General features: G+C 36.8%; 1 protein-coding gene, 1 non-coding gene and 1 pseudogene across 2 annotated transcripts in view; 1 reads left to right on the top strand and 2 right to left on the bottom strand.

Moving 5' to 3' along the window:
- Positions 1 to 3,236: 3,236 nt before the first annotated feature.
- Positions 3,237 to 4,190, bottom strand: LOC113197239 (aldo-keto reductase family 1 member B10 pseudogene; annotated as a pseudogene).
- Positions 4,191 to 11,153: 6,963 nt separating this feature from the next.
- LOC113197776 (U6 spliceosomal RNA) lies at positions 11,154 to 11,260 on the bottom strand. The gene has a single exon (XR_003302745.1). It is a non-coding gene; the product is annotated as a U6 spliceosomal RNA (small nuclear RNA).
- A 5,102-nt stretch (positions 11,261 to 16,362) lies between these two features.
- Positions 16,363 to 21,672, top strand: part of C11H1orf141 (chromosome 11 C1orf141 homolog) — a 45,069-nt gene continuing 39,759 nt past the window's right edge. The window contains exons 1-2 of the mRNA XM_077791552.1: positions 16,363 to 16,437; positions 19,814 to 19,971. Of these exons, the coding sequence (XP_077647678.1) occupies positions 16,363 to 16,437; positions 19,814 to 19,971 (233 nt within the window). The remainder of the gene's footprint in view (positions 16,438 to 19,813; positions 19,972 to 21,672) is intronic.

Below are 21,672 nucleotides of genomic sequence, written 5' to 3'. Positions count from 1 at the left end.
CCTCATGTTCCCAACATTTGCATCTCTCTGTTCCTATCATAACCAAATCAGTAGGAGGAAACCAAAAGGAAAAAGAAGGGGAGTTTGAGAGAGCATTAATCATTTAATAATTAGTAACAACTTACCAATATTTAATTTTTCCTTTAGTTCAATGATAATAATACTATTTGATATTAACTTCTAATTGAATTTAGTTCATAGTTTTAAAATAAATCATTATTAAGCAGGGCACAGTGGCACACCTGTAATCCCAGTGGCTTGGGAGACTGAGGCATAAGTTTCACAAGTTCAAGGCCAGCCTCTGCAACTTAATGAGGCCTTAAGCAATTTAGCAACACCCTGCCTCAAAATAAATAAAGTAAAATAAAAAAGGTCTGGGGATGTGGCTCAGTGGTAAAGTGTCCCTAGGTTCAGTCCCCAGTACAAATAATAATAAATCAATCAATCATTATCAGTAGCTTAAGAAGAAATGCAAGCATAACTGAAGTGGAAAAAAATCAGGTTATAATTATCAGCATTTAGAATCAATTTTTTTTTTTTTTTGGTCAGCATTGAGTTAGGAAAGCAATTCTTCTCTTACTAAAAGAAAGATCTTCCTGTTTCTATAAGGAATGCTAACGTGAAAGATACAAATCAGGCCTCAGGAGCAGCAAAAAATAAAGACACATACAAAGTAAAGTGGTTAAGTATTAATCCAGTGGTTTCCTGCTCCATAGTAGCAATTGCATGAATCTATAATAGGTTCATTATAGATTGGGGAGAAGCAAAGTACTTGTACTGTTGACGGTGGGCCTCACACTTGCTGTCTATGACCACATGACTCCAGCCCAGCTCAATAAAGGGTATTTCTGAAAACCTACAACATAGTGATAGTAGCTTACCCTCTGACTGGAAAGGGGCACATCTGTGGGGAGTTGCTTTGCAGCTTTGCTCATGAGCTATTTGGTGTCATTTCAAGTTATTACTATTTTTAAATTTCTAAAATTTCAACCATCTAAACTTTAGTATACTGCCATCAAGTGGTGGGAGGGTCTATAAAAGTAAGAGCGCATTGTATTTTTTCTGCATTTTCTTCTACTCAAACTGAGGAAGTTTCCAGGCCTGTGAAAGTGGAAATGACTGGAATTTGTTATAAAGTAGGTGTGAGGAGATGGTTGGTTTGAACCTCACAAGAGGTGACTTTTTTAAAATAAAAAGCAAATAAAGGTGTGAAAAGGACAATCAGAAAGCTGAAGAATATTGTCACTTCTCCCAGACCTCATAATCTATGTGGGGAAAGGGCAAAATAAGCTGCCTTCTTCAGAGAGGGCAGAAAGTGGGGGTTTTCACCATTCTGAGCTACTAAATAGTGGACCACATATAGAAGATGTTTAGTAAAGAATTTGTAGAATAGAATCTCTTGCCCAGAGAGAAAGTTTGACCTTTACCCTGGCTTTTGGGAAGTAAACTGGGCCCTGGGGTTGTTGAGCCTGATAGGAAGATCTTTGTTTGCAGGGCACCTTGAGTCACACACAATAGCCTAGCAGTGTAATTCAGGGAGCTGACCACACCTGCACAATCTTAGGGAGGGGACTGGCCACTGCAGAAAGATGAATAATGTGACTTAAGGTGAGGGCTTTGGCCACATGATATCAGTCAACCTAGAAACTCATTAACCATGTGAGGAATCAACTAATCAGGACTTTGTGATGAAATCCCGCTAAAAACTTTGGTAACCTTCAGGTGAGTTTCCCTGGTCGCATGACAATTCTGGGACAGCCAGTTGTCCTGACTCCACCAAAGGAGCCTGAGGGAAACTCCGTGCTTGGTACTTCTTCTGCACACTCATTGATCTTTGCCCTATGAGCCTCCTCCCTTGGCTGATTCTCATTTGTGTCCTTTTTTGCAATTAACTATAATCCTAAATATAACAGCTTTCAGTGATTTCTGTGAGTCTTTCTGGTGAATTGTCAAACCTGAGGGCTCTAGTCAGGGTTTGAGAACCCTGAACTTGGTGGCAGAAGTAATGACAGTCTTGAGAAGCATGCCCTCCAGCTTTGTAGTTGGCCTTTGTAGTTTTCCTCAAAGTAGGATTTGACTTTCTTTGCCTTCTGACAGAAAAAAAAAGCTTATATTTTAAGGACTCTGTATGCTTTCTAAATGAAACATCCATTAGGCTCCTTTATCCAGTATTTTTCTAAAATAAGTTCATGAAATCATTTAGTAGATAACCTATTGAGTTTAATTGAGGTGTTTAAAGTAGTTAAAAAAGAATTCATTTGAATTATCTTTGTGTATATTCTACCAATTTTTTATTAAAAAGAAAATAGCATGTTATATTAATACTTAGTAATTGTATGATGTTTGGCAAATCACAATTTCTTTGCATTTGAGATAGGAATTTGAGACAAGGGAGAGATGCTGAGTTTCAAAGGAAGTGCCCTTGACCCTTGCCCTTGTAACATGAGGGCAGTATGCAAGCACAGAGAGCACTGACACAACATTGTGTAACTCTGCCATGGCTTCACCTCTAGACCCAACTCCAGCACCATCTCACACCATCAGGCTGCTGTGTTTCCCTCTAGAGTTGATCCTTATTCTCCCTTGATTATGTCTTTACCATCTTAAATAAGATGTGTTTATATCTTTGACATATGCTAAATTCTTTCCCATGGCATATGCCAAGAACCTCACTGGTCCTGAATCAAGTATCCCTTCTCAGGCCCTTCTTTGGCGATATCTCTTCTCCTGTGACAATGATTTCTAAAACTAAAGATAAATACATTTTCCATAGGTACTAGTTGGGGATTAAGGATTAGTGAAAATGAAGGCTGAAATGAGATATTATTAATTTTTATTATCTTTTAAAAATTCTTTTAATCTTTATAGTGTTATCAGAGTTCTGGATGTTTAACATTTGATCAGATCAAAATTAAGTGGAAGAAATTGTCATTTGCTCATTTGAGTCATACTTTCCTGTGATAGTGTTCTCTTGGTTTAATGTGGATCTAAATAAAACCTTGCCTAGGGGGAGGGAGGAAGAAAGGGGAAAGGAGATTGAACAACTTATGTGCATGTACAAATCCAACTATTATGTATAATTATAATACACCAATAAAAAATTTAAAAAGAAACCTTGCCTAGATTCTCAACTATGACAAGGTTGGACACAGTATTTCACATAAGCTTAGCTAAACTAGGACTTAGGGGGAGCCATATCCACTTCAGTGAAGAGAAGAATCCACCAAATAATCCCCTCAGGAAGTTGAGCTGCAGTATTTGATATTGAAAGGATATTCCACCAAATAAGACCGATCAGCCAGGACACAGATCCTCTAGTATCTGTTGAAGCTGACAATGATGCCATCTCCTCATCACTCAATTTGAAGTCAATGACCTGAAAGTTCTCAACAAAGCAGACTTAGGAATCACCACCATATGCCTCTGAATCTAGAACAAGATCAGAGTCTGGGACAGGGATGGATTGATTGATTGATTGATTGATTGATTGATTGATTTAGTGCTTTGTAACAATCTCTTTAACCGGGATTCTCCAGAAGTGAAGGGTATTTTGGCTTAGGCCAAGGTCTATCTGGAGAGCCCAGGGGGTCCTAGACTGATACAGCAATGCCCTGGGAGTGGCAATACTGGATCAGTTTCTCCTGGGTGAGGTAAGGGTGACACACGACCTGATTAGTCACTGGTTCAGGTCTGAGTCCAGGCTTGCTCAAGATGAAAGTGATTGAAGAAGAAGACACCAATCCTTCATTTACCAGCTCTTCCATGACCTCCCAGGCATCTGAGAATGTTAATATACTAATGAGGCTATTGTCTTTATCATCTTTGGGGAATAATTCCTTCCCAGGCTGAAATCTCTGTGGCCAGTGAATAAGACAGATGCTCAGACAGTCCAGTTTCAGATCCTTGAAGGTCTTCTGACAGGCTTCCTTCCCGAGGTTTCTCTCAAAGAAGGTATACCACAACTTTCTAACAATAAAGAGGTCTTCCTATGATATAACCTTCTCTTGGATCTTGAATGGCTTCTCCCACCTCATTCTCATTCTAATAGATGCATATACAATCTATCTGGAGATATCCTACATCAGGGTCCAACTTCACACCTTCTTTGATTTTGACTGGAGTAAACTTCAGGTGCCCAGACTCAAAATGGGCACCTTGGCTTTGGTGCTGAGCTCCACAAAGGTGGCCATGGTGGTACAGAAATAGTTCTGAGAAAGCAGATAGATGTCTAGTGTCATATTATTTTTAAAATTTTTTTTAGCCAAATATCTGGCACATAGTAGGTGTTCCATAAATATTAACTAAGAAAATGACAATATTCTAAGATTTTTATATAAGATTCATGCTTTATAAATTTTACTGACTACAGAGTGATGAGTAGCTAACATTTTTACCTTAATTTTCCTTTAAGAAGCTAATTTTGCCGGGTGCAGTGGTACATGTCTGTAATACCAGAAGCTCTGGAGGCAGAGGCTGGAGGATCACAAGATCAAAGCCAGCCTCAGCAACTTAGTGAGGCCCTAAGCAACTTAGTGAGACCCTGTCTCAAAATTAAAAAATAAAAAAAAGGTCTGGGGTTATGTCTCAGTAGTTAAGCACCCCTGAGCTTAATCCCTGGTATGAAAGAAATAAAGGAAGAAAGGAAGGAAGGAAGGAAAAAAAGAAGACGTTAATTTCATCTCTGTATCAAAATATGAGCTGAAGGCATAATAATCTTAGGCAAATTACCACAATCAACTAGTTACGAATTCTGAACAAATTATTGTTCTTAAATGAATATAGTTTTTTTTAAATTTATAGAATCAAACTACCTTATACTTTTTATTATTGTATTTTTATACATTAAATATGTGAAATAAACTGATTCCATTGTTTTTTTATGCATTATGACTAGCAACTTGTAGCCACAAATTTGTGTGTGTGTGTGTGTGTGTGTGTGTGTGTGAGAGAGAGAGAGAGAGAGAGAGAGAGAGAGAGAGAGAGCGATTGAACCTGAAACAAAAACTTAAACTTTTCACTTTTGCCTACAAATTTCTGATAGGTAACTAAAAGCAGGATTAAAGACTTGGCATCTTTGCCTCCATTTTATGTTTCCTATAGTCTGAGTCACTTTAAATTCCAGAATAACAAGTCTGATGGATGAATATCTTGTGACAAGAGTCAAAACTATGTCCAAGGCAATAGCAATTTTCTCATAGTGACAAGAGCCTGATAGCCAAATCCTGAGATAAAGATGGAGACCACTACTGACCAAGATCATCTGACCAATATCATCTGCATCAGCAGCTGTGAAGAAAAGCCTCTAGCCGTGCAAACACCCAATCCTTGACCTTATTCTCCTTTCTACAAGATCTCAAAGTCATAGTCAGCCCCTGGATAACAGTGATAAGGACACAGTTTCCCTTGTCTCCCAGGATAGCTACACTGATTAAAGTTTCTTTTATGCTTTTCACAATTACTTTTTCTGTTTGTTTTTGGGGGCAAGTGGTCCAATCTCATCTGTTGAATTCCCAGAATCAGGGCCTCAACATTCCCAGCCATGTCAAATTTTGATTACTACAGATCCACAAGCACACTTTTTTTTTTTTTTTTTTTGGCCAAGTTTCTTGCATTGCCACTAGCACTGACTTATCTTTTGGTAATTAATGCTATTTTTTTAAAAAACTTATTTTTTTATTTTGATGTATCAGACAAGGTTATATTCTTTAAATGCTTACCAAGATAACTCTTTGAGTAAAAATGTAACCAATATTTTATAGAAATTTCCTGATATTGTTGATCAAATAGAAGGTGTTTTCAAGTCAGTCGGTTTTGTATTATGACTCTGCCGGGTGTGTGTGTGTGTGTGTGTGTGTGTGTGTGTCCCCACACCTACTATACAATTTATATCATACTAATTAGATGGGTACTTTCCTGGCCTTGTGAATAAGATATATTCGTTTTTTCACTTCCTCAGTCATGAAAAAAAATCCTATCAACTATTCAAAAATAGGCTATCGACCTCCATTCGAACCTGCAAGCTGTATATTTACTCTTCTTTTTGAAATTCTGCCTTTCCAGGAAAATACAAGAGGAAGAAGAAGTGACAATAGAGAGGAGCAACGTTAACTGTCCCTCAGTCCTTTTCCCTTGCTCTTCTCTCTTCCTGACCTCTCTTCTTTCCACTCCTTCAGCATAATCGGCTTTAGGCCCATATGTAAGTATTTGGTGAATCACTTTGGCCTTTAGTGACAAAAGTGTGTGGGCAAACGTCTCAAGACTTTTCGAGAGGGGACGAGCTCTGGAAACTGTTTCTATGGACACAGGACGCGTTGTTTTGGATCAGCGCGGCGGGGAGTTCCGAGCCCTCCGAGAAAGTGACGTGCGGTTTGTTTGGAAAAGCTGGAGGTTAACATTTGTAGGGAGGTAGGAGAGGCTCTTTCCGCCCCCTCCCCGGCAGGAGGGTCTGGGGCAGAGCGCGGATGGGGAGGCGCGGTGTGAACCTGGGTGGGGTGAGCATGGGACTGAGGGACGGGGGCAGATAGAAAACCCCTTCGCCTGTTCTTAACATTACCGAGCTGCCTCAATTTTGTCCCGGATTTTGGCTTCCCATAAAATCATTGCAGCATAAAGTGTTTCCTACTTTCTAAACGGGGGGGGGGGGGCAGGGGAACTGGGGGCTGGACGAGACGTGGGAGATGCCCTCAAGGGCGCATAATTGATGCATTCCCAACTTGCCCAAGACAGAAAATACTTGGAATAGTTGGCAGGAGTTCATCACTCTTGTGGTTGGTAATTATGGTTTTGTGATTTCGAGTTGGCCGATTAATTCATCGAATCCTTATCTGATTGGTTGCTCACAATATTACCAAAGCATGTATACCATACTTTTAAAATTCTTTGATTTTTTTTTTCTCCTTTGGAAACTTCTCTTTTAACCTCAAATTGGTGACAATTGTAGTAAAGGTTAAAAATGAAGAGTAAGCTTTCTCTCAATTTCTCTTATAAGAAAAAGGGTCCAAGAAAATGTATGTTATGTCTTGAGCTGTCATCATATGTGAACAAATTTAAAACAAATAAAATTTTAATACATGTTTAAAAAAAAGAGAGAGAGAGAGAGAGAGAAAATGTATGTTATGTCTCTGAGCATATGGACCAGGTTTACACTTACATCTTTTTACAAAAAATTTTTAACTAGTTCTCCCTATTCAATGGCTACCTTACTTTGCAGGTCATAAAGGCTGGGAGGTAAACAACAGAAATTTGTATATTCACAAAACTGGAGGCTGAAAACCCATCAAGGTGTGGGCAGGGCTACTTCTTCCCAGATCTCCTAGCTTGCAGGTGGCTGCCTTCTCTCTGTCCTCACAAGGTCTTTGTGTGTTGTCTCCCACCCTAATCTCTTCTTATATGGCACCAGTCATAGGGACCAGAGCCCACCTTAACAATGTTATTTTAGCTTGACCTCTTTCAAGGTGGACTTTCCAAATACAATCACATTCTGAGGAACTGGAGGTTAGAACTTCATCATATGAGCTGGGTGGGAGGTATAATTCAGCCTATAACATGGACCATTTATCAACATTTTAGATTTAAAAGAAAAGAAGATTCCTTTGTGTCTGCATTTAGAATATGAAGTACAGGAATTCAACACTTTTTTTCATTATGGAGTAAAAATTAACCATTTAGGAAATAAAATGAGGACTTACTGTGGTCTCAGGATAGTGTTTAGAGTCTATGTTAGATAAAAACATAAGACAGGGGCCTTGTCCTCAAGGAATAAATGTTTAAACTGATAAAGCCATAAAATGGAAGTAAATTTTAATGTCTCCATTTTCTAGATAATTGCTCACTTCTGCTCTCTAGATTGTGAGTTTAGAGATTTTTTTGGTTTCCCCGAATTATTAAGAGGAGACATTGAGAACTTGCTGAAGAAGCCTTCTCAAGAGAGCTTATTATATTGACAATCCTGGGTTTTGTTTCTTTTTCTTTTCAGTCCCCAAGGTGCACACTGTTAAAATAAAATAGTGACTCTAAAAGTAGATTTTTAAAAGCTGTATTATTTTAGTAATGACTCATCTTCTCTTGTGCTAATATGTTGATGCTGAAATAAGTCCAATGTGGACAGACCTTTGATTTAGTACAAGAGTGATTTTGGAAATTTATTGGGTCCTAATTGGCAAGTTCTCTATTTCACTATATTTTTTCCCTCAAGAAATGGTCATTGCTGATCCAGTAATTAAGAACATAAATCTGAGTTTCCTTTCAAAACAGTTTTACTGAGTTCAGATTTGGCAAGAACCACATTGTGTAATAATTCACTGTTTCATATTTCATCCTCTATCTAGTAAATCATGAAAGGACATTGTCATTACAGATAAATTGGAATGTTTATCCCTAAAATGTTATATTCAGGGACATCTCCAAATTAAAATCACATTTTTCAGATCCAGATAGTTCTAAAATGCTCTGCTTGATGCTGAGGTTCAGAGGTGGGTAATCCAATTCTTGCTTTAAATGAGCTTCAAGACAGTGGAGAAGAGATGTGTCAAAGAGTGAATCTCTTTAACATGAAACAGTGTATGCTACGTGTGGCAATGGGGGACAGAGTGCAACAGGAGCTCAGAAGAAACAGGGCGAGGAATGAGTAGACGTCAAGTAGAGTTCTTAAGAGGATACATTTACACCAGGATTTGATAGAGTAGGCTTGCGACTGGAAGTCAGGAAGAGAGAACATTCTGAGTGGAAGAAAAAGCATGAGTACAGCACATGGTGGGAAAAGGGGCAGGGAATGTCCAGGGAAGGAGGATAGAATACGGTGGAAGACAAAACGCTGTGATGGGAGATCATTGGAAAGGGGAATTGAGCCAGATCTTAGGCTGTCTTTTCTTGAATGGCCTCATATGTCTTCTGAAGGTTTGGGGGATCACTCTGCAACTAATAGGGAGCAATCCAAGATTTGCACACTAGAGCTAGATCTGATCCTATTTAAGACAGCACCGATGGCATTTGCACTGATGGCATTCTGAAGGATCAACATTTGAAGGATGCAGAGGAACTTTAGGGGTAAGCAAATTAGAAGGGTAAGCAGTAGTCCAGGGGAAGAAAACCAGAAAGCTGAAGATTGGACAGGGAACAATGACAATGGAAATCAAAGCCAGGATCGGAAAGGTCTGGCCCTCTTTGTGTCCATGCAGTCTCACTCTTCATGTGACAGACTGTGCACGTGTCTAGCCCTGAGATTCTATGAGGTAAGCTTCTATGACCACATAAGAACCCTATATTCTAGATGGAAGCATTGCACCCTAATTGTAAGAACATATAAGAATCTTCAGTGAGAATTCTTTAAGTGAGATCATCTCTCCCACCTCAGTTACTATATCAGTTGAAGGGGGATAATTAGATCTACTGAATACAAAACTAATTTTTTCCAGGGGCAGGGGTATGGAGACATAGTAATGATTGGGCAATTTTCCTAAATAGTTCCTATTGATTCAAGTTCTACCCTTGGGTTTTATAGGATCATGAGTTTTAGTTTTGGCTCACTGAACTCTAAATAAGAATTTAACAAAAAATTCAAAATGAAACCAGCAGGAAGTTAGGGAAGGAAACAAGCTAATTAGATGACATTGTACAGAAGATCTTAAATTGTTGGATTACAACACAAGATACCAAAGTGCTTAAAATTCTTAATGTTTCCTAAGTTCCAAAATGATTTGGTAGAGGTATAGTTGAAGAAATATACTGAGAAGGAAACAAGTAGGCAATCAGACATATGGAGACCATTGTTGACTGCATGGTTGTGGGCATGGCAGAAAAACATAAAATGGTATACAACTGGAGAACATGCATTTTGCAGCATTTATAGGAAGGAAATCCCATTTTATCTCTAACTGGTAAGTGTATCTTCACTTAGATTATTTATTCTATCAAACACATGTTGCCATTTATATTTGCACAATTGAACCTCATAACAATCCCATGAAGAACTTTTATTGTATTTTATAAATGGACAACACAGCAAGTTAAACACAACTCACTACATTCACACAGCTGTTACATGGTGGAGCTAAGGAATCAGTGCAGGCAGTCTAAATCTGGAGACCATGTCCTTAAGCAGGATACTAGGCTGCCTTTCTAAGTTTGAAAGTTGGGAAGAATCAATGTTTGCTATATTGCTTTTAAATATGAGATCTATTTCTTTAATTCTTATTTCCCTTCAACCAATTTTCTCCTTCTCCTCCTTCTCCTCCTCCCCCTCCTTCTCCTCTTCATCCACCTGTCTCTTCTTTAAGCTATGGATTTATCCAGAAGAACCTTGATAGGACTGTCAAAGATTTGTACATACTTATGAAGTAAACTAAAAGCAAAAGCTTGAATGTAGGCTGAATGCAGCAATAGCATTTATACTTGTGCATTTCTTCTGTGACTGATAGTTAACTCATTTATTTAAGTTGTTAGGTACACTTAAATATGAAGATAAATTAGGTTCCTACCTTCAAGAAATACATAGTGAGGAGGAGACAAGTATATGAAATATTTAGTTAGATTAGGTAAGTGTAAAAAGGAAAGGAACAAATAAAGAGAGGTACAACATTTGAGGAACCACAGGTTGTTCATTTCATTGTGATAGAATTATCAAGTTTATTTCAACAACAAGCAGGTTAAGTTAAAGACTTAGCCAGAGGCCAGACTATAAACTTCATATGATAAATTAAGGACCTTGACATTTGTTTGTTTGTTTGTTGGCTGGGGTGGGGGGTGGGGGTGGTTGCTTTGTAATATAGGAAGTTGAACCCAGGAGTACTCTATCATGGAAATATATCCCAAGCCCTTTATATTTTTTTTGTTTTGAGAAAGGGTCTCCCTAAACAACCCAGGCTGTCCTTGAATTTATGATCCTCCTGTCTTAGCCTCCCAAGTAGCTGAGAATACAGGTGTGTGCCATTGTACTTGGCCTAAAATTTGTTTTGAAAGCAGTTGGAGGACTTGGAGCTCTAAGCAGAAAGGCATATGATTATATATATATATATATTTTTTAAAGTAATACAGATGTGAAGAATAGAATGGAGAATAGAATGGATCCAATGTAAAGACAATTTTTTAAAATATATGAATGTAATCTTTTTATTTTAATTTGTTATATGTAACAACAGAATGCATTAGAATTCATTAAAAATATGGAACGCTTCACGAATTTGCGTGTCATCCTTGCGCAGGGGACATGCTAATCTTCTCTGTATCGTTCCAATTTTAGTATATGTGCTGCTGAAGCGAGCACGTAAAGAAAATTTTTAAGCTGTGCAGTAATCCAGGAAAGAAGTTACGAATCCTAAATGGAGGCAGTAGCAATGTAAATGGGTAAGAACAGAAGAGCTAAAAAGGTATTTAAGATGTAGCATATACACATTTAGGTGGGGTGGGAGTAAAAGAGTTTTCCAGTAAAGTGAGGACCAAATTCTGTTTTTTTGAGAAGAGCTGCATCTCAACAGCATTAAAAACAGATCACCAGTCTTCACTTCAATCTATTCTAACTGAGAAGGTCTGGGGTGGCAACTGGGAATCAGTATTCCTTGCAGGTTTCTTGGTTTATTCTGCAGTGTAACCAAGGTTGAGAATCATTATGACACCTAAGAGTATGAGCTAGAAACCTAAGAGATGCTAACGTGATAATGAAGATTGGAAGAGATTTTTGGTTGGGGGATAAAAACAACAGGGGAAGTTTACTCTGAAATCTGCAGTTGCAGCTCCTATGGGAGATATAAATTAGCTGGCGGTGTTGGTTTGGAATTCAGAAGGGAGATTTTGTTTGAATACAGGTGGCAGTAGATGAAGCCATAGGTCTTGAGAGGTTATTTTCCAAGAATTTATGGAAGGATGAGAAAGATGGTCAAGCCCTTATGAGCACCAGTATTTAGGGGGTGAACTGAGGAAGAAGGAACAAGTTAAAGACACAAGTAAACTTCAGAGAAGGCAGGAAGATGTGACTTGTCAGAGAAACCAATATTAGCCAAAGTTACACCAATTCAAAGAAAGAGCAGAAAAGTATTCATTAACTTGCTAACTGGACTTTGGTCTCTCATTAAGGTTTGGTTTTGGAATGCAAATGAGGTTTTCAAAGTCTAGCAAAATCAATCTCTTATAGTTTGTATGTATTTATATTAATCATTTACAAGGACTAGGGGTCCACTGCATTACCAATCAAGAGGCTTTGGTGAATAACCAAATGTATCCAACATAGAAAATAAGTCTTTATTAGTCAAAAGTATAAAAGATTTGACCTCATCAGAAATATGAAAAAGCTCAGTACTTGGATGATATATGAAAATACTCAGCATGGATATTATGAGAAGTTGAATAGCAAAGTAACTTTTTTTTTCTAAAAAACTATTTTAGGCCACAGTATGTAATGGAACTTATTGCTAGTTGAAGTATCATTTAAAAATAGGTTCATATATTGAAGAGATTATGTTTCAGTAACACCTCTTTACTGATATAAAATAATAGATCCCCTTTAGAAGTCATACCCTCTAGAGTTCATTCCTAAATCTCCATACTGTTTCTCACCTTAGTTCTTTACCGGGTAGCTTTAGCATTATACAAAATCAGGTGGATCAGATTCTGATTAAATGTGGCAGGCGGGGTTCTGTGTGTACCAGTACTCCAGCAGGATCAAGTATAAACAGTTCTTGCGGGGGGGGGGGGGGGGGAAATTCCCAAATCTTCTCTTCTTGATGGTGAAGGTGAAGCCTTTTCAGATCACTTCCTGAAGGTTTCCACCTTCCAGAAGGTAGAAACAGCTCTCAGCTTCACCTGCACACTGTAGAGCTGTTTTTTAAAACACGCTCATGAATGATGTTTGGCAAGTCTGTTAAAAATATGTTTTTGGTTTTGTACAGTTCAATGAAATGGTGTTAAATTTTTTAAAAATGTAACTCATCCTAAGAAAATATTTAAACCATTGGAATGAAAACTTCACATCATGCAATGCTGTTAAATGTCTTATTATTACAGAGAATAATAGCTTTAGAAATATATTGTAAACATTTTATTTCCAGTCATGATTGCAACTGAATTTTGTGATTCAAACTGGATTTTGTTTTAAAATTTAAAGTCAATAAAATATTAAAAATTGGGCTGGGGATGTGGCTCAAGCGGTAGCGCGCTCGCCTGGCATGCGTGCGGCCTGGGTTCGATCCTCAGCACCACATACAAACAAAGATGTTGTGTCCACCAAAAACTAAAAAAATAAATATTAAAGATTCTCTCTCTCTCTCTCTCTCTAAAAAAAAATATATTAAAAAATATTAAAAATTGAAAAAAGTATTCATTAAATTATAATAGGCCTTTTGTACCTTTGGTTTATTGAGAAAAGCAAGAAAGTTAATTTCTGGTGTTTCCTCACCTCCACCTTCTCCCAGGCCATTTATCAGGCACGATTGGCACATTGCCAAAGATCCATGAAACTGTGCAAAATGGAAGAAAAAGTTTTGGTTCCAAAGTGTAATACTTCAAAGTGAATCATATTCTATTAGTTTCACTAACAAATTTAGTATTCATAAAATTTTTATTGACACTCAAAAATAATTGGTTAGTTTTCCTCAATTTAAAAATTTTGTGATACGTGTAGTGATTTTCCAGAATTCATATCATAGCCAAATAATTCACTCATAGAAAAATGATTTTTAAACAAAACCACAAACATTGTTCCATATCATAGGATCCCATATATATAAAACTGGATGACATGGAACATTTTAAAATGTATGATGTGAGGTTGAAGATGGCAGGACTCTAAAAGTAAGAGGCATAGGACATCTTACTCTAAAATGACCTGCTTTCTGTTCCTTACCACAAGTAAGCAGTGTGCCGCAGTTGTCCCTCATATAATTTTTACCTTCCCTAAACTGGGAAGCCGATTCGTTTCAATTTGCTGGTCTTTCTGGTTACTTACCTTTCTGTCTCTGAGAGGTAGAAATCTTTGATTCCCATGAAAGCAATTGTACTGAGGAATAGAGAGAGGCGTCTTACCCCCTTGAATTCACATATAGGGGAAACACAGAAACTAAAATACCTTAGGGCACATAAGGATTGGTTTCTGGGCCTCAAAAAGAAAAAAATACGTAATGTTAAAGTAATCTATTATTCTTCTCAAAAATCTGCCCCTGCTTTCCTGTAGGAGGCTCAGAGTCCAAGGAACTCACATGTGCCTAACGCCTTTATTCTGCATCTCCCCTTGCCCAGATACATCTCTGGTTATGTAGGTCATAATAAGGCAAGCTATCTACCCACGGAATAGAATTTCTTTGCATAAATTCTTTGTCACATTCGTGCTGTGGTTTGGATATAATAAGAATGTCCTCCAAAGGCTCACATGTTAGGAATTTGTTCCTGAGCCTAGCTATGTGTGAGGTGATAGAGACTTTAAGACATGGAGCCTAGTGGGAAGTAACTAGATCACAGGAGGTCCTACCCTCAGAGGGAGTTAGTACAGTTCTCCAGGGACTCTGGTTATTTCTCATGAGAGGGTTGATATAAAAGAGCAAAACTGGCCCTCCCTGCTTTCTGGCTTTGTGTCTTGCCGTGCAACGATGACTGTCTTACACTTCCACCATTGTAATATCATCTGCCACGAGGCCTCACTTCAGGCCAAAAAAATGGGGCTGCTTGATCTTGGACTTTGAGTCTCCAAAATTGTAAGCTACACACACCTCTTTTCTTTATGAAGTACTTAGCCTCTGATATTTTGTTATAGCAATAAAGAAACCCCTAATACACATGAAACTACATCATGAGATGAAGTAAGTGGATATAGCAAGGTGGCAGAGAGCATGCTGGAACAGGAAGGGGAAAGGTACTATCAGAAGCTTTAAGAATTTATACGTGGTGCCATGTGTGTTAAGGAAAGAGTGTTGAAAGAACTGAAAGAAATCAAGTACAAAATAATGTGAGCTTGAATCTTTGTCTTTCATGCACAATTGTCTCCATGTGATATTGACTGAATCACATACAATATGGGAGAAATAGTTTTTTTTTTTTTTTTTGAGCTAGGAAGAAGCTAAGTGTGTACACTAAAAACATTAATGAGTTCAATTCTGTAATTCATATTAACTTAGCGGGCTTTGTTTAAATTCAAGCCATAAGTTCAGGGGGAAATAGCTTTTTATATGTAAACTAGCATTAGAATTAGAAAGAATTGCTAATTGTATGTCTAGTTTAAAAGTCTAGAAAAATATGCTTCAATTAATGGTAGTTATCTAAGTTATATCCTTACTTTCATCAAGGATTAAGTAAGTTATTCTTAGTACAAAGACTCCTAGGAACAATTCTGTATCTCCTATCAATGAATAATCGGTTCAGCAGTCCTAGGAGTTTGGTCCCTTAGCTTAGGCAATAGTCATTCTCTCAGTAACCAGCAAACAAAGGTCAGGTGAAATATGTTTGGCAATAACATGGCCAACTTTGTCTGCAGACCATTGGAAACACCAGAAAGAAGTATTTTCTCCCATAACAAATAATAATAATAATAATAAAACACTGATGAGTTCAGTACTTTCTGTGACCCATTTAATGTTTACACTTAAATGCCACTGGAGCCTGTTGAACTCACTGAGAAAAGATTTATGAAATGAATAGTCAAATGCTCAAATTTTTAAAATAAATAAAGGGAGTTTGAAGCTACCCTTCCTGGATTCTTGCTTCCACTCTACCCCAAGATATTTGTCTTGCACCAAGAAGGTACTTTGTGGCCTTCTGTTTTCTCATCTGAAAACAGGACTAAATTAGACAAGGTATTCATGTTGAAATAACTTACCAAACCTCTAATATAAACTGCTTGACCCCGGATGGTATTTTCAGCAATATTAATTAACCAGAAATATGAATTATTGCCACAGTGGGACTAACCAGCTTAGTTGCTATGCCTTCTGTGTGACTAAATGCTATATTAACAGTCTTGGATCATAGACCAATTTAATTTAAATGCAATGAACTATATAAATGTGAACCCTGCATTTAGTTTTATTAAAATTATATCACGGCAAAATAAAATAGACATAAATCAAGCCACATGTCCTTACTTCAAGCCTGAGTCATGTCTAGTTCTCATATGATAATCTTAAAGTTTCTCCAACTCAACTTCCTCTTAAATATGGAAATTCCTGGGACCCACACATATGTGGGAGTGCTGATCATGTGACCTTCTGAAAAAAATGTGGATACATGTATAATTCTATGATTTATTCCATGAATTCTATCACTTATCTAAATAGTAATGTAAAGATGAGTCATCTCTTATGTCTAATCAGTTACATGTTTAAATTCGAATTGATTCGGAGATTTTTTTCTTCTCTTCCTTTTTAAGTAGGAATTTACTGACAGACAATGGCAGAAAGAGTCTTACAGAAGTTAGAACTCCTGGATAAGCAAGCAAAGATACTCATGAACAGAAGAATAAAGGTCTGTAAAGTGAAAGCTAAATTCAATTTAATCATTAAAAAATTAACATTTCAAGGGGCTGTGGTTGTGGTTCAGTGGTAGAGCGCTTGCCTAGCATGAATGAGGCATGGGGTTTGATCCTCCGCTCCACATAAAAATAAATAAAGGTATATGTCCATCTACAACTAAAAAAAATATATTAAAAAATTAACATTTCAAATAATAATAATTTTGATTTTTAGTTAATGATACATTAATCTGAAAATATAAACTAATTTGTAAAAAAGCAAATCATTACATTAGGTGAAAGAATCATCTAAGTGGATAATAAAAAGGATTGATTAACTGTACAAGAAAACCTCCAGACAGCTGCTACAGTAGGTTATGGTATATATCACACCTGCTTAGAAATCCTGTGCTGCTGAATATTAAATGTGACTACTGCTATAGTTCTTACCAACGTGTTAAACATATGCTGAGTTATTTAGTTTGGGCATGTTAAAAGGAAGAGAACATTTGGGATAGTTACCAAATTAGAAATAATTAAAACTTACAGAAATAATTGAAGTAAACTATAAATAGGCAAGACTCATAGAATTCAAGAAAAATATAAAAGAGAATATGGTTCTCAAAACCCAGTTTGGGACATAAAGGAACAATTAAATTTTGGTTTTCTGGAAATTCTTTTAAAATTATATACTGGGGCTGATGATATATATAACTCAGCTGGTAGAGTGCTTGCCTCCCCAAGCACAAGTCCCTGGGTTCAATCCCCAGCACCATAAAAAAAATACACACACACACACACACACACACACACACACACATACACACATACACACACTATATGATCATCTTTTAAAACTTTTATTATTTTAAAATTGTAAGTATAAAACGTATCTTTGGAACAAGTTAAACAATCCATAGAGATGCATAAAGAAAAGTAGACATAAAGAAATTAAATAAAGAGAAGTTAATTAGTAGTCTTTGGCCTCTTTCCTATAATCCACTCATCAGAGGCAAATACATTTTGACAATTAGAGTTTGTTTATTCATATCTTTTTTATGTACTCTTATAAAAATAGACATAAAGACATTTATCTTTGCATATAAATTTATATGTATTTAGAATAAGAATACACAGACACATGGACACCTACATACATAAAAGTAGATTTTATCTATTTTTTTTTAATAAAGAGAGAGAGAGAGAGAGAATTTTTTTAATATTTATTTTTTAGTTTTCGCCGGGCACAACAACTTTGTTTGTATGTGGTGCTGAGGATTGAACCCGGGCAGCACGCATGCCAGGCGAGCGGGCTACCACTTGAGCCACATCCTCAGTCCTTATCTATTTTTTAACACGAAAATTAGCTAATACATAAATCACTCTGGTATTTGTTTTTTTTTAATATTTTTTAAACTTAAAAATATTGTAGACCCAGTTTTTGCAATTACAAAACCAGTATAAGCAATCCCGCGTACCTTTTATCTAAGTTACCTACAATGATGACATCTTATACAGTTATGGTACAATATTAAAACCAAGACGTTGATACCTGATGTCTGTCAACAGGACTACAGATTTTCTTCAGTTTTTACCTGCAGTTTATTCATTTTTTGACCAGCATGAATTTGTATGTGTGTGTGTGGGTGTGTCTGTGTGTCTGTGTACACCTGTGTGTATGTGTAGTTTCATGCAGTATTATTCCATTTACAGATGTGTGTAACCACCACAATCAAAATCCAGCCCTTTTCTGTCACTGTACACAACACTCTCATGCTACTTCTTTTATCCACTGCATTCACCATCTCTATCTGTGAAAAGCAATCACTGATTTGTTTTCCATCTCCACAATTTTGTAATTTTGAAAATGTAATACAAATCGAATCATCCGATATGTAAAGTTTTGAGAGTGACTTTTTCACTAAACATAATGGACTTTGAAGTTCACCCAGATTTTTGCATGAATCCATAGCTTTGTTATTATAAATAACATGCAAATTTTATTGCTGAGTAGTATTATGTTATATGGAGGAACAGTTTCAATCACGTATCCATTGAAGGTCATTTGGGTTCTTGTCAGGATTTGGCTACAAAAAAATAAGACTGGTAAAAATAAAATAAATCTGCTATGAACTTTTTTATACAAGTTTTATACAAGTTTTTGTATAAATTTAAGTTTTCATTTCTCTGGAGTTAATACCCCAAAATACAACCACTGCTGCTGTCTTTCATCTGAACTTAACAACAGCAAGGCCAGAAAATTTGGTTTGAATTCCCCCAGACCCATTGGGTTCCCCTTCCCTGAACCTCAGCCCAGAAATTGCTCTAGGAAGTAATCTGGGCTATTGCAGCATTCACCTCATTTGTTTTTCTTCTTTCCAGGATTCATTCTTGCTGAAGAAGGTAGTTTTCATATATTCTGCCTGATTTTCTGGTTGTTTACAGTAGGAGTTTAATTACTATAGCACTTAATCCTTCATGGGCAGATGCAGAAGCTCCCACTATCTTTTGACTTTCTTTTTCGTGCTTTCCTTCCCTAATCGCCCCCCCACTACCCCACCCCCCTCACCCCCCTAATCGCCCCCCCACCCACCCACCCGCCCATCCCCCCACCCGGCTCCGTACCTCTGTACCCGGATGGAAACAGGGATGCTCTACCACTCAGCTACATCCACAGCCATTTTTACTTTTGAGATGGAGCCTTGCTAAGTTGCCCAGACTGGTCTTGAGCTTGCAGTCTTCCTGCCTCAGCCTCCAGAGTAGCTAGGATCACCAGCATTTGCCACCATTTCTTTAACTTTCCTTTCAAAGGTTTTACCTTTATTCCTCTATGCTGTACCCTGAGAGAATTTTTTAGAGATAACTTCCATCTCCTTAACTCACTCTTTAGTTATATTCGTTTTTCTTTTCTCTTCAGTCCATCTGTGTAAATATTTTATATTTTAATGATTTTTTTTTTTTTTTTTGGTCTTGGGGATTAAGCCCAGAGGTGCTTTTCCACCAAGCCACGTCCCCAGCTCTTTTTATTTTTCATTTTCAGACAGGGTCTCTCCAAGTTGCTTTAAAGACATTGTCTTTGCTAAATGTCATAGGCAGGTCTTTCCTTGTATTCTCAATGTTAGAGTTAGAAGAGAGTCTGAGTGGTCATCTAGTCCAGTACCCTCATTTTATAGGTGGGAAGAGCTTGTTCAGGTCACAGAACAAAGGCATAAAAGTTGGGGCACAAGACCCCAGTTTTCAATCTGTATATTCTCTCATTATTGCCTGCCACATGCATTGTGTGTGTGTGTGTGTGTGTGTGTGTAAAGTGAGATGAATTTTTGACCTATCCAAACAGGATATTCCCTCTAGGAAAAGTAATTATTTGTTGTCACTTTGGTTTTGTTGCAGAAAAACAAGCTTCAGTATATAGGAACAGAAAATACTTTACCCCTGACATTTGATTATCATTCAGAATTTGAAGAGGGTAGTGCTACCCTTCAATCCGAATCGAGGACAGCATCAAAGACCATGGAAGATAAGTCACGTGACGTTAAAAAATCAAAAAAGTAACTATCATAACGACCTCAAACTTTCAGTTTGAAGATTGGAAGCATTGCTTTATATTTGTATTAAATTATGCAATGTATATAACATGAAAACTTTGTCATATGATATATTTTATAATAATTATGAGTTAAAATATACTAGATTACTATTTGAAGATTCCCAGCTTATAAAATATTGTTACGATATTTCACTAGCATAGATGGTAATTTCAATTATGAATTTTTGTTTTTATTTATTTTTTTAAATACTTTTTTTTTCCCACAGTGCTTGGAATGGAACCCAGTACTTCTCACATACTAGGCAAACCCTACCACTGAACTACATCCCCAGACACAATTCTGAATTTTTAAAGAAAGTTAGTCAGTGACATTTCTCCAAATTAATGTCAGGATTTATTTTAAACTTTAATTAATATATTACAAGAAAATGCCTGCCTAGAAAACTAAATAAGGCAGTTTCTTTGTGTACTTAACAATGGATAGCCTAATCATGCCATACTTGGTCTTTCGATAGCATATGTACATGTGTAATGCTCTGTAATTTTTCCAAGCATCAGAAATGTAGAGAGCCTGAAAAGAAGTATAAAGAAATAGAATCAAACCAGGTCAACTGGATATTGGTGGTAGTGTTGATACTGTTCTTATCTCATTTATTTTATGTCACAATCCAATGTGGGAATTACAGTTTGACAGATGAAAAATCCATGTGTTAGGTTAAATAATTTCCAATGTCACACAACTAGCAAGGGGAAAGATTTAAAGCCTAGTAGTCTGATTTCAGAGCCCATTCTCTTTATCACCATCCAATTCAATAGGATGACCTCAAACCTGGGCTTGATGCCCAGGTGTATGCATCATAGTGCTTTGTAGAGAATATGTGGATAGAAGCAGCTCTATCTTGGGTGAGTAGGAGGATTAAGGTGAGAAGAGCTGGATTTTATTTTGGATTTGTTAAGTTTTAAGATGCCTGTGGGGAATTCAGGTGAAGGTATCTGGAAGAAAGTTGGACAAACAACTCACAGTCTATCATAAAACATGATATGGAAAACTGTATTACTTATTGTTTTGCTTTTTAGCATTCTGATAACAGCACAAAATATAGCTCATTCAGATATTTTTAATTTGTGATTTACTAGAATAATAAAACATGTCCCCATTGTGAAGCAGTAAGTTAGAAGAAAGCAGTTTGTTCCTAGCACAAGTTAATGACAATGGTTTACATAATTTAATTTTATCACAAATGTCTTACATTACTACTTTGTTTTAGGTAGATAAGCCAATAACTTTACTTCAAAATCATTTATAGAACTGTCCCTATTAAGATGTGATATTTTAATAATTCACAGAAAAAATTCATAGAATTGAAGTAGGGAACTGGGGAAGGACAAAAGTCATGTGTGTATACACACAGTATATATGGTTATGTTGTGTGAATTCATTTTTTTTAACAAAAAGAGAAACTCATTATGGAAAAAATAATTAAATATGAATAAAGGGGGCTGGAGTTGTGGCTCAGTGGTAGAGCACTTGCCTAGCATGTGTGAGGCACTAGGTTTGATTCTCAGCACCCCATATAAATAAATGAATAAAATAAGGTCCATCAACATCTAAAAAAAAATTTTTAAAAAACATATAAGGGCTGGGGTTGTGACTCAGTGGTAAAGTGCTTGCTTCACACATGTGGGGTGCTGGATTTGATTC

Source organism: Urocitellus parryii, chromosome 11 (assembly GCF_045843805.1).
Source record: "Urocitellus parryii isolate mUroPar1 chromosome 11, mUroPar1.hap1, whole genome shotgun sequence".
NCBI classification, from domain to species: Eukaryota; Metazoa; Chordata; class Mammalia; order Rodentia; family Sciuridae; genus Urocitellus; species Urocitellus parryii.
This window is presented reverse-complemented; position numbering and strand designations above follow the sequence as displayed.